At 34.3% G+C, this 16,861-nt stretch overlaps 1 protein-coding gene across 1 annotated transcript in view; it reads right to left on the bottom strand.

The window, feature by feature from the left end:
* Nucleotides 1-16,861, bottom strand: part of LOC111051514 — a 319,540-nt gene that overhangs the window by 187,709 nt on the left and 114,970 nt on the right. The window contains exons 5-6 of the mRNA XM_039432582.1: nucleotides 7,117-7,289; nucleotides 6,694-6,889 (exon numbers count right to left, since the gene is read on the bottom strand). Of these exons, the coding sequence (XP_039288516.1) occupies nucleotides 6,694-6,889; nucleotides 7,117-7,289 (369 nt within the window). The remainder of the gene's footprint in view (nucleotides 1-6,693; nucleotides 6,890-7,116; nucleotides 7,290-16,861) is intronic.

The following is a 16,861-nucleotide window of genomic DNA, read 5'->3' as shown; positions in this document are numbered from 1 at the left end:
GCATACAATTCACCTACATGTGCAAAATGGTGATTAAGAACATTGGACTCAATCTTAGGTGTACAAGTCTCTCTTTTAGTGTTGAGTAAATCATTTATACACTCCCTTTTTTTGAGTTTCCTTTGCATTTCGATAGTTTATTATTATAGAAGTCATATTCACATTGTTTAATCATATTATTTAAGATGTTTCTATAATTTATATACTGCGATTTTAGAATGGAGTTGAAAGGCTGTTTTTTAAGAGTTTGGTACATGAGATCACATTTCCTTATTGAAATAATTAGTCCAGTTGTAATCCAAGGCTTGAGAGGTTTCAGTTTGTGGGGTACTAGTTTCACATAAGTTTCCTTTTTTATCTCTGTATTTAATCTGTTCATGAAGTAATCGATTGCGTCATCAATACTCGAGTATTGACTTGAGTCAACCAATGCATCCACATCCGACCAATTGCAATTTTTTAAATTCTCTATTAGATTATTATGGTATAAAAATTCCTTGTTGTCTGTTGTTTGTTGTGTCATTTTTACATTTTCATACAAGCCCAAATTCATGCAAGTTAAAAATAGTGATCAGTTACACTTGTTTTTATTACTGAGCCAATTGTTGTATCACTGGAAAAAGAACTATTTTTAAAGAAAAAGTGGTCTATACATGATTGGGAACCGTTTGACTCACGTGTGGGCTTGTTTATAAAAGATTTGCAACCATTTGAAGAAAGTAAATAAATATTCGTTTGGTACATTGGTGTTTCGGTTTAAATCAATGTTGATATCCCCAGTTATTATTATGTTCAGACTGTTAGTTTTGTTAAGGTAATCAATGCACTCATTCAAACTATTCAGGAAAATAGTTAGATTAGAAGAAGGTGACTGATATATAGTGACAATAGTTAATCTGATATTTGATTACTGTATGACATCAAGTATTAGAGAATTTTATTCCAATATGTCATAGTTTATACATTCAATTTTCAAGATATTTTTACTAAACACGCAAATTTCATCACATTTATTTAAGTTACCCGGAATGCTTTGAACCGAATAATCATTTAAATTATAATTGAAAAGGTTATTATCAACAACCCAGGTTTTGCTCAGGACAATTATATCAAATTTTGTTTCACAGTTTTGTATAATGTAAGCAAAATCATCAAAGTTTCGATTCATGCTCCTTATATTCATGTGGCAAATATTAAAAAAGATGTCACATAATTTATCAACATGATCATGAGGCTTAAAGTTGAAAATATCATCTACTTCTATCGTTTCATAAGATTCCAATAAGAGTTCATCTTCAAAGTTGTTGATCAGTACCATAGACAATTTTTTTAAGAAAAGGAGAGGTTAAGGAGGTTAAGGTGAGAAAAAGAAGAAAAAAAACGAAATTTAACAAAAAATGTCTTGGTGGCGCAACGAAGACTACAAGAAACAGTAAGAAATAAAAAATGGAATGTCGAATGTCTTCCTATATTTTTCTGGAAGCAGAGAAAATAAAAAATATTGATGACAGCACTCACATTTTTCTCCGCTACACAGATCGCTACACTGAGAATACATACACTTTACAATACATACATTTTACTTATATATCTGAGAGAGTTGTAATATTACATTTTTTCTCGATTAAAATCTCCAATTTGAGATCTATAGAACTTGATAGTAAATATCAGAGTAATCGATATGCGGACAACTCTTAACTGAGAATTTATCATAAATAATTGTGTTGCACATTCCATGGTATCACCGAAACAGAGTTTACAGAATTAACAGATCATTATAAATATAGAGGATATATAAATTTAAAATAACAGTTTCGAAATAAAGTTTTATTGAGAACAAAATGTAAAATGTAAATTCTGAACTTGTAATTTATAATTTTTTTGGAATTTAATATCAATGACGTGTTCATAACGCCGTCACTGGTTTGAGGTGTGGCTTTTCTTTGTACTTGTTAGCCTCTCTCTAAAAAATGGTGGCTGGCTATGAAGGTGTTTTGTGCTCTCTGAATATTTTTCTGTTTAATTGGAATTCATAGTGTTTTGATTTGAGATTTGAGCAGTTTTATGGTGTTCTAAGTTTGTATAATTTGATTTGTGTGTCTACAGGCCTATAGCCATTGTTTTCAGCTATATAAATGGATAAGTATTTTTGCTTGTAATGATGCTAGATGTTTAAGTGTGTAAGGTATTGTTTTGTGGATTTGTGTTGTATATTGCCAAAATTCTTATGAAGATTATAAGTTGATTTGCTCTGAAAGCTGGATTTCTTATTCATAAGCAATAGATCCATTCATAATTTATCAAGAATCTACCATTTTGGAGCCGATAACTTCCTTTAGGTTAATAGGTGAGAAATGCTATCCAACCTATTTAGGATAAATTGGTAGCATGGCAGAGTAAAGAAACAGGTTTTCGAAACAATTTTGATGAGCTGTGTAACTTATGGGGTGGAAGTATGGACATTAACCAAGAGACTAAAACAAAAATTATTGGCTATGGAGATGAATTACTGGAGAAGATGTTGCCAGCTGACCTTGTAGATAGGGTGAGAAATGAGGTTATAAGGGAGAAAATGAAATTGGACAGGTCAGTGGTGGATGAGGTGGAGGAGAAACAACTCCAGTGATACGGACATCTCAGAAGAATGAGCCCCAGTCGCATACCAAAGAAGGTATATGAGTGAATTCTGGCTGAGAGGAGGAAACGAGGACGACCACAAACGGTTTGGCAGCAAAACATAGAAGAGGCCATGGAGAGCAGGGGCATCCAACAAGACATAGAGATAGAGGCAGATGGCGTGTTGAGTGCGGGAAACAGCTAGGAAGGCTGTAAAAACCCGCATATTAGGTATAAGGTAGGTTAGGTATTCTAAAATAGATTTTAATGTGGATATTGAAGTTTTAATAAGTGCAGTCCAGAAGCATCCTGTGGTTTGGGACACCTCTTCAGAAACATACCACAACCGTTTCAGGACAGTGAGTATATATAATCGGACAAGTAGCCTGCACATATTCAATATGGATTATAATTTGCTATGTTATCAGCTCAATGTTTTCATTTTTCAGGTTTTTGTTGTCAGCAGTCAGCACTATTCTAGAGCTATCCAACACAATAGCCTAGCTTTTTGAATTAGCGATCATTGACATCAAAGTTACAAAAATAAATGGATATGCAACACAGAATTCAAAGTAACTTCTATGATTGTTCTGCCGGTTCTTGGAATTGTTGGTGGTCTTTCATCTAATGCTACATTTTGGAGGCAAATAGAATACTTCTTCTATAAATGCTGTGTATGTAAAGTTAATTTACTGTATATATGCTGTAAATTAATAAATATAGAATTGAAATAGTACCATTTTTCAAACAAACAATCACGTTCTTTGAATGATTATAGAACAATTGAAAATTCAAAGCACTATAAATTTCGGGACTTTCTCTATCCCGTCTACAGGTACAAATTCGGTATAAATAAACATTATTATTGACTGATTCAAGATTATTAAAACAATGTTCATATTATAATTTTTAATAAGTCAACACAGATGTTCATCTATTTTGAATTTTCACCTGCAGATGGGAGTAAGTCCTGGAATTTATAGTGCTTTCAATTGATTTGAATGGTTCTATAATTTTATATGTTTATTGTATTTAAAACAGAAGTAAAAGGTCTTTTTGAAAAAGCTATACTATTTGCTTCTCATTTGCATTATCTCTGTATTAGTTACTAACTAATTATTATATTTATTATTTATTACTGCCGATGAATAATTAATCCCTTTAATGATTGTGATTTTCATAATAATTGCTCTGACATCCAGTATTACAAAAAACTTTGAAAATTCTTAATCAGAACTTTTATATCACAATTAATGACCAAGTTGCCCAAGCCGGGAAATTGCTGAGTACTAATTGATGTCGCTTGACAGAGATGCTGTCCATACGCACAAGTGTGCACTGAACTGAAATTGGCTGCTGGCAGAGAGTCACTCCACTCATAAAAATGCAACTGGCTAGCATCGCAAATGTACATCAAGCCTAATATTGGATAATTGCCAATTGTGACTTGTTTTTATTTTGTTGGATGTGGATGTGGAATGACAACAGCAAAGCAAGGGAAGGAGGTGACAGAGTAGTACAACTGTTGAAGGGGGATTTCTGAATTAGTGGGGAAGGCCTGAAAGGTTACCCACTTTACCCCCCTCCACACCCACTCCACACTGCTGGTCACCCATTTAGCTCAACATTAGATGCGTCCTCTGCTTTCTTCTCTGTGAAGGTGGTCATGCAATGCATGATTTCCATACGAAATCTCAAGACAAAATGAATGGCAAGAACTGCATATCGATATCTCAAACCGTTTTGAAGATATTCACATTATTAATCAATACTATTCAAAGCAGAAAGGAAAAGTCCATTTTGATTGGTGTCTCACAAACAAGTTGGGTGTGATTGGGGATCCTGGTAGAAATGAGAATACTACTTTACTATGACTTCAAAAATCTAGTCCGCCATCTTGGATCCACCATTTTAAATGCAAGTTAATTTTTTTAAATAGGAAGGTGGTCATGAAATGCATGATTTCAATATTGAATTTCAAGACAAAATGAATGGCGAGAACCGCACATTGATATCTCAAACCATTTTGAAGATATATTATAAATCAATACAAAAATTGAGCTTGAACTATTTACAGTAGAAACATAACCTATTTTATGAACATGTAACATATATTATCAAAATTTGGGAATGAAATAGTTTTGGGCCAAGCCTGTTATTCCTATCCAATCATATTATTTTATATGATTTGTAATATTGTATCCATGAATAAATAGATAAATAAATGCCATGCAAATGAGAAATTATATAAATAAGTGGTATTGATTAATAATGAGACAGTATGTGATATCAATATGCAGTTTTGCCATTCATTTTGTCTTGGAATTCCGTTTTGAAATCATGTATCGCATGACCAACTTCCTATTCAAATAGATAAAGTTGCATTTAAAATGGCGGATCAGATTTTTGAAGTCATAGTAAAGTAGTATTTTTAATTTTAGTAGGATCCCCAATCACACCCACCGTCAAGAAGCAGCCCTACATGAAGGCGAACAAGGCGGCGCCTGGGGCCCCGTGCTTTAATTTCTGGGGCCCCACACAGAAAAAAAATCAAGAAGGAATTTTAAAATTTAATATTTCAATTTAAAATATCCTATATAATCGGCAAAACTTTGATCCTATGTACAACTAATTTCCAGATTATGATTATTGTTTACTCAAACACACTTGGAGTGGGTGGGCATCAACTATTAGCTGCTAGGCTAACTGTAGTTTCGGCTAATATGTATGGCTTGTATGTTTTTTTGGAACGTTATAAAGGCTTTATACATTGTTTCCTGCTTCATCTAATAGATGGAGTATTCTAAAAAGCCAAACAAATATTACCCTTACTTTGAAGCCTCTATAAGAAACTAGATGGGAATATAGAGTAGAAAGTGCTAAAGCTCTTCGTTATCAACTAAAAGAGATTGCTGAGTGTTTAGAAGAACTTTCAGATTCTACTAATGATTCTTCTACTGCCAGCGAATTTAATACACTTACAAATGAAATTCTTTTGTATGATATCATACTCTCATTAATTATTTGGTACGATTTGTTGGTAAAGATTCAGTTCATTAGTAAAATGTGACAAAGATCTGACATGGACCCAGGATCAGCAATAAATCACTTCGATAAGTTTCTATATTGGTTGGCTGAGTACAGAAATAATGGCCTAGTCTCAGCAATGGTCAGTGCAAAAGAGACTGCTGAAGAACTTAGTATATCAAAAGAGTTCAAGAAAATTAGACATAGAAAAAATATATCCAGCTTTTCTTATGAAGGAAAAGATGATATAAGCTCAAATGCAGAAGACCTTTCCAGATTAGATTTTTTTCTATATTCTCATTGATAAAATTACTGAAAGCACTGAGCTGAGATTTATTGAGCTTAAAAAGTATGAAGAGAGATTTGGGTATCTCTTTAGATTAAATTCATTGGAGGATAAATCTGATAGAGAGATTTTAAGTTTCTGTAAACAATTTCAATAGACGCTAACATTTAAGACAGAAATTACATCTAACTCGGACATTGATGGCGAAGAACTATGTGAAGAATTGAAAATGTACTGCCGAACCATACCTGTGGACTTGAAAATTAGTGAAGCAGTTAAATTACTGATTGAGAAAAACTTATGCATATGTTGCTCTGCGAATGATGATAATAAATTTATAGTACAAACTTATTTCTTGTTCATTGAATCAGCACTTTTTTCCGAAGTGAATAGTTGACAATAATTATTTATTTTAGATATTAAAAGGGGCCCACCGTTAAACTTCGCCTTGGGCCCTGCAAACTCTAGGGCCGCCTCTGCCGTCAAATTACCCTGTGTATGAGATATTAAACCGTTCTCGGACTTTTCACCCACTCTGTATAATATGTAGGCCAATATTATTTTCTCACGGTATCCAGTTATATAGGTGACTGTAAATTTCAGAGTCCTTTAGCATTCTTATTTGCATAGGACATAATATAAGCATATTCATCAATATTGTCTTTTGTATGTCTATAATTATGAATACTGGATTACATAATAGGCTATGTAGTATTATATTTAATCAAAGTAGTAGTATTTCATTGAATGATTGGAATAGGTACCTTTTACTTCCCGCTCTTTACATCCAGGTTGATCAGCATCACACGACCACAAGTATCGTAAATGACCTTGGTTTGGATAATTATCATCATATGTTGCCGAAGAGTCAAGTGTCAGATCTGATCCTTTGTAAACGCTTCTTGAAGCGCCTCCTTTTATGTCAGCCAATATTGGCATATCAATCACTTCAAAATAACACTATCAAAGAGCAAAAGAATCTATAAGAGCAACAAAGTATTGTAAGATGTTATATGTCAATAGTCAATACTACTGGTTAAAGTCATCAACATTGAAAAATCAAAATTATTGAAGGATACCAGTAAGAATGTTACATTTCTTGCATTCATTGTAAGCAATCATTCGATCGTTTCTTCCATTATCCACGCACAAGTAAAGTAATTCGGGAAAAGAAAAATATTACTCACATGTTCAAAATTATTGTAAGTTTTTGTAGTATTTCCGACTTGCAATGATGACAGCCAAATATCCAGCCTGTATAAGCCAGTTGGATATGTGAAGGCGCCGATCTTGTAAAACAACCCGCCAGCATTTATGGCAAGTGGAGGCTTTTCCATTTTTACGTTCACTGTGCTGAGTACTGAGAATATATAATGCCAGTTTTAGCAAGAAATAAGGATAGATAATAATCAATATTATTATAAATAAATCATCTTTGAAATAGGCTACAGATTTGGCCTCTTTTAAACAATACACTTTTCCACTTCTTCACACTAGACGATATACGAATAAGAATTGAAATAAATGAAACAATAACAATAGAGTAGGGGTAATTCCACTTGAAACATTATCATAACTATGATAATTACAAAAATCATAATTATGGTAATTAAGATGAAGGTATAGAGTAGTAGAAAGGACTTGAAAGTCCTAAATTCTGCCTAAAGATTTTTTTCATTTCAATTCAAGGTATTCTATCAACAACTTGAACTGTATAGTTAGTATATGACTTGGAATGAAAAGTATGAAATGCTATCTGCAGCAAAATGTATTAATAAGCAGCAGTAGCCTACTAGTATCTAGAAAGTAGTTCATCTATGCTATTAATAAAATGAAGAATTTGGTCCACCACTTTTATTTCATATTTATATATATATATATATATATAATATATATATATATATATATATATATATATATATATAAAGTTTAGTTTGTCATTGAAAAAATTACTTTTTAAAAAACAATTTTATTTATTACAAAACATTACAAAGTTTTTCATGAGGTCCGTTCGCTATGTGCACTAGCGAGGAACTGAGCTCTGAATACAATATTGTCTTCCACTACGACTATGCTGACTAAACAAGTTAATTGTGATTCTATGCAGTTGTCACTCATGTCGAATGGTCGAATCCTGCGAAAGAGCTCTGGTTGAACGGTGGTTCTCACACCAATAATGATCACAGATCATCATCTATTGCCATCATGCCTACGGCTGAGATCATCGTAGTTGATTCAAAAGGTCAGCACATTTCTTGTCATGCTCTGTTAGACACTGGCAGTGACACTTGTCTAATGTCGGAGAATTTGGCTGATCGATTGGCTCTTCCAATCATTCACAGAAACACTTCAATTCTTACTGTTGCTGGTAATTCTGCAAAGTCCACAGTCGTTCACGCTGTTCAAATCAAATCAAAGAATCAGTCATGGTCTACTGTTGAAGAGTGTTTAGTTGCTAATAGAATTTCTCTTAATGTTCCCCACTTCGATTTGGATCTCACCAATTTTCTGATGGCATTGAGCTAGCAGATCCCTGTTTCTTCAAAGCTCAAACTATTGACTTACTGTTAGGTGCTGCTGTGTTTGCATCTGTCATAACCACTGGGCAAATATTCATGGCTCCCGGACATCCTGTTATTCAAAATACATTGTTAGGTTGGATAGTGTTTGGCGCGCTTAAGCTTTCACAGTCTATTCCCAATGTTAGGCAGGCTAATTCAAACTTTCTCTCCACTCGTAATAGTTCAGAAGAGCTAGAAAAATTCTGGACTATTGAAGAGCTATCTAAAGAAATTCCTCTCCATCCTGAAGATGTTCATGCCGAAGAACACTATGACAAAACCACAGCCCAACTCAATGATGTGTAGTGATTTGTAGTGTCTTTGCCACGCAAAGACAATTTTTTCACACTTGGCCAATCTGAATTTCAGGCACGTAAACGTTTCACTTCATTGGAAAAAAGGTTTTCTAAATCTCCTGATTTAAAAGCCCAATATGTTGAGTTCATGCACAAGTATGAAGAATTAAATCATATGTCACTTGTAGAGGATGCTAGGGTAGATGAAAAGGTATATTTTATTCCCCACCACGCTGTATTGAAGCCTGACTCGACCACCACTAAACTAAGAGTTGTTTTCGATGCCAGTGCTAAAACAAATACAGGAGAGTCACTCAATGAACTGCTTTTCAAGGGGCCCACCGTTCAACCAGAGCTCTTTGATATAGTCTTGCGCTTTCGCATGCACAAAGTGGCATTCACATGGCTGATATAGCCAAGATGTATCACCAAGTCCTTCTCCATCCTTCTGATAGAAACTTGCATCATATTTTTTGGCGATCTGATCCATCAAGTCCACTTCAGCAATTTTGTCTCAACACAGTTACTTATGGCACCGCTCCAGCTGCCTATTTGGCCACACACACATTAAATAAGTTAGCTGAGCTAGAAGCTAGCCCCGATTCTACCGTTTTCAAGTCAATTCACCAAGAATTCTATATTGACAACTGCATTTCCAGTGCTCCAACAGTCAACCAAGCCTAAAGAGCCCAAACTAGCTAAAGAGCTCATTTCTCTTCTAGAGAAAGGAGGTTTTGAGCTTCGGAAATTTATGTCTTGCTCTCCAGAGTTGTTAGATTCAATCCCTTCACATTTAATTGAAACTTCTTGTGTTAAACCTGTTTCAGAGGCCAATGATGAAGTCAGTAAAGCCCTAGGATTAATCTGGAACTCTAAGCATGATGAATTATCAATTGCTTCAAAGTTAAATTGTGATTTGGATAAAGTATCTTTCACTAAGCGTGAATTGCTGTCTATCATTACAAGTGTCTATGACCCATTAGGCCTGTTGTGGTTCTCCCTAAAATCTTGTTACAAAAACTTTGGTTACTAAAGCTAGACTGGGACGATCAGCTTCCTTCTAAATTGTTGTTAGATTGGTAAGATATTCTTCGCCATCTTCCAGATATTTCACAGATTTCTATTCCACGTTGCGTTTTGTCAGCTCAACAGGATGCACTCATTGAGTTGCATGGGTTCTCGGATGCCAGCTCCGTTGCCTATGACGCCTGCATTTATGTTCGATCTGTTTCTAATCAAGTTCAGACATGCTTGCTTTGTTCAAAGTCACGCATTGCTCCACTTAAAGTGCTCTCCATTCCAAGATTGGAACTTCAAGCCGCACTGCTCTTGTCTTTGCTCATCAACCGTGTTGTAAAAGCCTTCAATTTACTTGATATTAACATATCTAAAATTTCCCTTTGGTCTGATTTTACCACTGTCTGTAGTTGGATTCGTGTGACTCATGATAGAAAAGATGTATTTGTAGCAGTGCATGTTGCCAAAATAAAAGAGACCACTTCACACTTTTCATGGAATCATGAATCAACAGCTAACAATCCCGCTGACATTATTTCCAGAAGTTCAATGCCGATTGACCTCAACAAAAACAGTTTGTGGTGGTATGGCCCCAAGTGGCTAGCCATGCCCAACTCTCAATGGGACTCATTTTCAACTAATTCCATGATTTCCACCGCTTCTACCATCACATTCGTCAATACCTCGGTTTCAGTTTTTTCTCACTTATTTGATCATATTTCCAATCCATTTAAAATTATTCATGTAGTTGCTTACTGTCATCGTTTTATTCATAAGATGCACTCTGGCAGCGCCCGTATTTAAGGTGAGTTATCAGTATCCGAAATTGAAGATGCTGAAATTCATATTGTGAAAATTGTACAAGAACAAGCCTTTGGTCCTGAACTGCATCTTCTTTGTTCCAAGGTCGGACTGGATGCGCATAGCAATATCCATCCACTGTCACCATTTATCCATGAGGATGGTCTCCTAAGAGTGGGTGGTCGCCTAACTCATGCTGACGTCCCATTTGATTTTCAGCACCAGATTTTGCTTCCCAGTAAGCACTAATTCACAAAAGCTATGGTGATAGCCATTCATCATCAATTGTGTCATGTGGGTGTCCAAGCTACAATGGCTTCGTTACAGCAGAGGTTTTGGATCCCGTCCACTAGGCATGTCATAAAAGGTATTTTGTGCATGTGAGTGAAGTGCTTTCGTTTTTCACATTCCAAGTCTGAACAAATTATGGGACAACTACCTGCTGTTTGAGTCAACATTGGTTTGCCATTTTTAAATGTCAGCGTTGATTATATGGGTCCTCTCAATCTCCGCCTTGGAGGTCCCAAATCCTGCTCATTTTCAAAAGCACACATTGCACTATTTGTGTGTATGGTCACACATGCGGTACACTTGGAGGTTGTTACAGAACTATCCACTAAGGCATTTATGGCTGCACTCACCCGGTTTGCATCTATCCATGGCATCCCAAGTGCTATCTATTCTGACAATGGCATGGCATTTGTTGGTGCAAATAGCGAACTTCAGGCATTACATAATTTCCTTGCTGATGCTAAAAATCAGCACAGTCTGCAAAATTCTGCCGCACTTTGGAAAATCCAGTGGAACTTCATCCTCTGCGATCTCCTCATTTTGGTGGACTCTGGGAGAGATCCATTAATAGTTTTAGAAATATCTTCAAAATTATCACACTGAAATTGACTTTGGATTTTGAAGAAATGTACACTTTGAGTGCTCAGATTGGCACTATTCTAAATTCTCGACCGTTGGTTCCTCTCTCTGAGGACTCTCTTGACTTAGCATACTTGTCTCCGGGGCACTTTCTTATAGGGCAACCTCTCAATGCACTGCCTTCCAAGCAACCTCAGTCTAAGCATGTAAATCATCTTGCCCGGTGGCAAAAAATTTTGGATTTAAATCGTCAGCTGTGGGAGCATTGGTCACAGGAATATTTGGTCATGCTCCAGCAGAAAAGTAAGTGGACTAGGTCTTCAGCAAATATCACCATTGGCACAGTGGTGCTGGTAAAGGATCCAGGGGCACCGCCCACCTTCTGGAAATTAGGATGCATCACAGAAGTCATCCCAGGTGCAGATGATAAAGTAAGAGTTGTCATGGTGCGTACTGAATCTGGAAATTTCAAACATTCAATCTCAAGCATTGAACCTCTCCCGCTTGATGACAGTGAAAATGGCAAGTTGATTTAACATATTTTATTTCTCATTTTGTTGGAAAATTCTCTGAATTCCCCAATGGGGCCCACTCTATGTTAAATCTCACATACCATTTTCCACTTTTTAGGTTACCTATTTATTTTGTTTTTAGGTTGATGGACGATGTTGTTTTCTATCAGCTGTCATTTTGTTTTTATGTCTGCAACTCATTGCCTTTTGTATCACAGTTGAGAATTCATGGCTGCTTGTAGTTTCATTTTTGTCTCAATTTTGTCTTTTAGATATTTTTATAGATAAATAATCCATATTCACTTTTTGTAATCATTTTCAATCATATTTTACAAATAGATTGTCTCTCATTATATTAGTGTGATCGTCAGTTATGTGTTGACAGTATTTTGAGTCATGTAGTCATTTCCTTTTTTGTTGCAATTTTGGTTCCAAGCCTAACGTTACTTCGTTCTTCCGGCTTGTTCCTGTCTCTTGTGCACTATCTTTTTGAAGTCCCAAATGTTTCTTCAAAACTTCAAGTATTTCTATGGAGTATGGTCACTGTTAGCATTGATTTCGACAAATCAATCTGTGCTATACATCTCGCCGTTCACCAATTCAAAATTGATTCATTAGTTTTTGATTTATCTCCATTCCAAGTTTTCATGTGCATCACAACCTTGCAGTGTACATGAACCTTTTCCTCAGTGTTGAAACCTCTTAATTCATTCAGTGTTCAATCCAAATACATCTTATGTTTTGGATCATCCCAGGTAGCACACCTAAGTGTTTCCAACGTTGAAATTTGGTTTTTGAGGTCGAATAACCATTAGCGGTAGAATTTTTCAACGTTTTAAATGCAACGTTGTTTTCAACGGTTGCTCTCTCGTTGAAAACGAGCTTCCAATTCCACCCCTCACAGCGCTACATTAGTCATTATACAAAAACGGATCTAGCAACTCTCTTCAATGACGATCGACCGATAGACGCCATTTCATGTTTGAATTCTCATCACATTGATGAAAGCTGTGAACTCTTTCAGAAGTGTCTACCAATTCCACTTTGACTTAGTAAGTTTATTTAATTTATTTTTTTTATTTAAAAAATGAGATTGGTGATTTATTGTCTAAACTTGAAAACAAATATTGTGTGTTATTCACACATGTTTACATTTGAGGTTAGGGTTGGGTATATTTCTTAAATTAGAGGGCTCTAATTTAATATATTAAAAATTAATATAATACAATAAGCTTGGTTTTAAGAATTGTACATGTAGCCTACTACTTAACTTTCAAATAAATTACAATTACTTTGATTCCTGCACAAATATTTTCATTATGCTATCTATGTATTGTTTTTGTCACAGGACTGCTTGTGTTGAAAAATTCAATCAAACTTAATAATATAATAAAAAATATAAATTTTTGTCAAACATAACCCAATTGAGCCTGCAAACAATGAAAGTCTATTGCTATGGCACTCATAAATAGTCTATGTAGGCTAACATCAAAGTGATTGCTTTTAACAAGTTCAGTAATTAACTCGGTGATCCAAGAAATTGAAAACGGGTGTCCAGAGATCAGCTCATGAATATTAACATTTTCCAAATATCGTCATTCCATGGTGTTGAAATGTAGCATAAACTTGTTCATTTTAAAATTGAATTTTCAATTAATTTATGCATGTTTACAACCCATATGTCAAGGATATTTTTGATTAATTTCATTGCGATTTTAAACTTTTGGTCTAGGTTTACAAAATTTAGTAGGCCAATAAAAAATGGTTGAAATATCGGCATACAACTGTTTTTTTTTTTTTTATAAAACTAAGTATGTACCTACAGTAACTATTAAATTTCACTCATAAATCTAAAAAATAAATTTTTGACCGTTTTCATATAGAGCCTTATTTGTTTAGTTCTATAGGCCTAATGAAAGAGGAGTATTTCAAGTTAAAATTCATCTATGCTACAAAATTTGGAAACCCAATATTCTTACTTTATTCTTAGTCCATTTGAATGTTTGAACGAACAGCTGGCGTGACTTTCTCGTCTGACTATTGTATAGTAATGGACTATTTTTATCTAAGAAACAGTCATCACCTCGCCTTGTGATTCAAAATATCAATGTGTATAACAAAATATTAGATGTGCACTTGAGAAAAATTTCTGTACTTGTTGTTAAAAGCAATTCCCTTTTAACCATGCAACATCTGTATCAAATAATAACCCCTATGTGGTGGCAAAATTTCATCTTCTTTCATATTTAAAGAATTTCTCATTAAAATTTATATTAGACCTACCTTATGTTTCAGATTCTATCAAAAATCTTGTGGGTCGATTGTGGGCATTGAGACCCAAATTGATGACGCTATTAAGGATTGGCTAAAATATGCGACAGTCAGAGTATTTTCAGTGGAGAAAAAAAACAATCTAATTTTGTCGGTAATTAAAAAGTATTACGAGATGAAAGTGGAAAGTTATTTTGAAATTTCTTTTCTATTGAAACACTGTAATAAAATATTTGTTTGTCTATTGCATAAATCACAAACTATCATCATACCTGAAAACTAAAATTTAGGCGGGTTTATACAATGCCAATTGACAAGACAATTGCCAATTATGCCAATTGGCATAGTTTAAACCTGGCATAAATGTCAAGTAAAAAGTTAAGATGATCTATATTATTTGCTAGAAAGAATTGAGCTATTTTTGCTCACCACAAATGAATATTATCATACTAAAAATTCAAGATTTTTAAACAACTGCTGAATTCTTGAAATAATAGTTTTAAGTTATGTTTCTTACAGACATGAAATGTTTTTGAGCTTGGCAGAGTATATTAAATTACCATGGTAATTTGGTTGTAACCATCTCAGTTTTTCAAACAAACTTTCATCATACTATTTTTGTGGATCAAAATTGAAGTAATATGGAAATAGAAAGAAAAATAAAAATCTCAGTACTCTTTTTGAATCATTAAAATAATGAATAATAATAGTGATTGAGATGTACTGAGATTTTTATTTTTCTTTCTATTTCTATAAAAAGTAGCCCTATGCAGAAAAGAGATGGAGTGATATAGTTTTTATTGTGTGTTTTAATGTCAACTTACCAATGTACCGCATCGCACGGTACCTAATATTTCTGTTACATGAAATCATATGTAAATAAATGGAAATAAGGTTTCATATTTTTTCATCTCTTTTCAAATGATTTTAGAAATATTACCATGTAATTGATAAGGTAAAAGTATGGTTAATTCAACGTCTATTTATAGTTGAAAATAATGGTTGTCACGACCTGCTTTCAACGTCTATTTATAGTTGAAAATAATGGTTGTCACGACGTGCTTTCAACATCTATTTATAGTTGAAAATAATGGTTGTTACAATGGTTTTTCAACTATTATTCAACGTTGAAAATAATGTGGAAACGGCGGACATTTTTCGTGTTTTCAACGTTGAATTTCAACGTCTTTTCAACGTTAAGGTATTACGTGTTTCTAACGTTATTTCAACGTTTCTGTGCTACCTGGGTTGCATCTAGCTTGCAATTTTGGATTTTTTGCAATGCTACTCATTGAAGAATCGATTTCTTCTTTCACATTGTCTTGTATCTACTACCGTACGTTCGGATTCAATCTCGCCATCGCCTTTGGAGTGTCCTCGTCGGAGTTTCATCGGTTTCTTATAACAGTGAGGGGTTCACTGTTGTCAGCCTAGAGTCGTCCTGGATTCCTGCTGGTCTCCAGAATCTTAGTTTGAGGTTCTCATCCTGATCCGCACCACCTGCATGGCCACGCTGGTGCTCGTCTCCACCTGCATGGACACGCTGGTGCTCGTCTCCACCTGCATGGCCACGCCGGTGCTCGTCTCCACCTGCATGGACACGCTGGTGCTCGTCTCCACCTGCATGGCCACGCTGGTGCTCGTCTCCACCTGCTGTTGCTTCAAATTTTCTGAGCTAAGTCCTATATTTAACATTATTGATATTTTCACATCACGTCAACTGTAGCAAAATATCCACTTTGGTTATAGATCTTGTGCTATCTCTTCTAAATTGAATGTTTTGAGTTTAAAGTACATTTGCTCTATCTTCCCAGACTTGTCTTAATTCATCAGTGAATCTTATATTCAATATTCAGTGAATTTTTTTTAATTGAGTGTTTTCCAATAATTTTAAAGCTTTAATCTTCCATTGGTGATTGTATCCTTTTGGTTTTAAAATTGACAATAATAAGTAACCTTCATTTTGAATAATTGTTATTTGTTTTTCAATTATTAATTCACATATTAATGTATTTTAATTTTGATTTCTAAAAGTTCAAATAGTCTCAAACTCATTCAATTGTTTTGATTATCTATAAAGTATTTAATCTCATGATTTCAAATTCATATTGTTTTATTGTAAATCAATCTTTGAATATTTCAAAGTATTGAAAGTGTTTAAACTTCAATCCTTTATCTTGTCATTATTTAAATTCAAGCAAGCAATTGGAACCATTCTCTTACTTGTATTCCACTAATATTGTATTTTTATTTACTTTCCTTTGTGTCAGTTCAGTCTCTTGATTGTTGCACCTTTGCAGATCTTGTCTTTTGTATCGATTATTAGCTTAACTTTGTGACTACTGTTTGTTCAGCTTATCCATTCTAAATTTATTGTAGAACTTTGGTAATCGTTCGTCATTTGTTTGATTTTAAACTTTCTCTTTCTCTTATAAAACTTTTCATCACAAATTCTGCTGATTCAATTTTTTTAATTACTCTTGTATTTGTTACTTGAGCACTTTTTCATTTTGAGCATTTTAATTGTGATTTTTCAATATTTAGTAACTTTCATTATTCATCAAGCCTGTTGTTTAAATTTGTTTTTAATTGTTCACTGTTCTA

This window comes from Nilaparvata lugens, chromosome 7 (assembly GCF_014356525.2).
Source record: "Nilaparvata lugens isolate BPH chromosome 7, ASM1435652v1, whole genome shotgun sequence".
Classification (NCBI taxonomy): Eukaryota; Metazoa; Arthropoda; class Insecta; order Hemiptera; family Delphacidae; genus Nilaparvata; species Nilaparvata lugens.
This window is presented reverse-complemented; position numbering and strand designations above follow the sequence as displayed.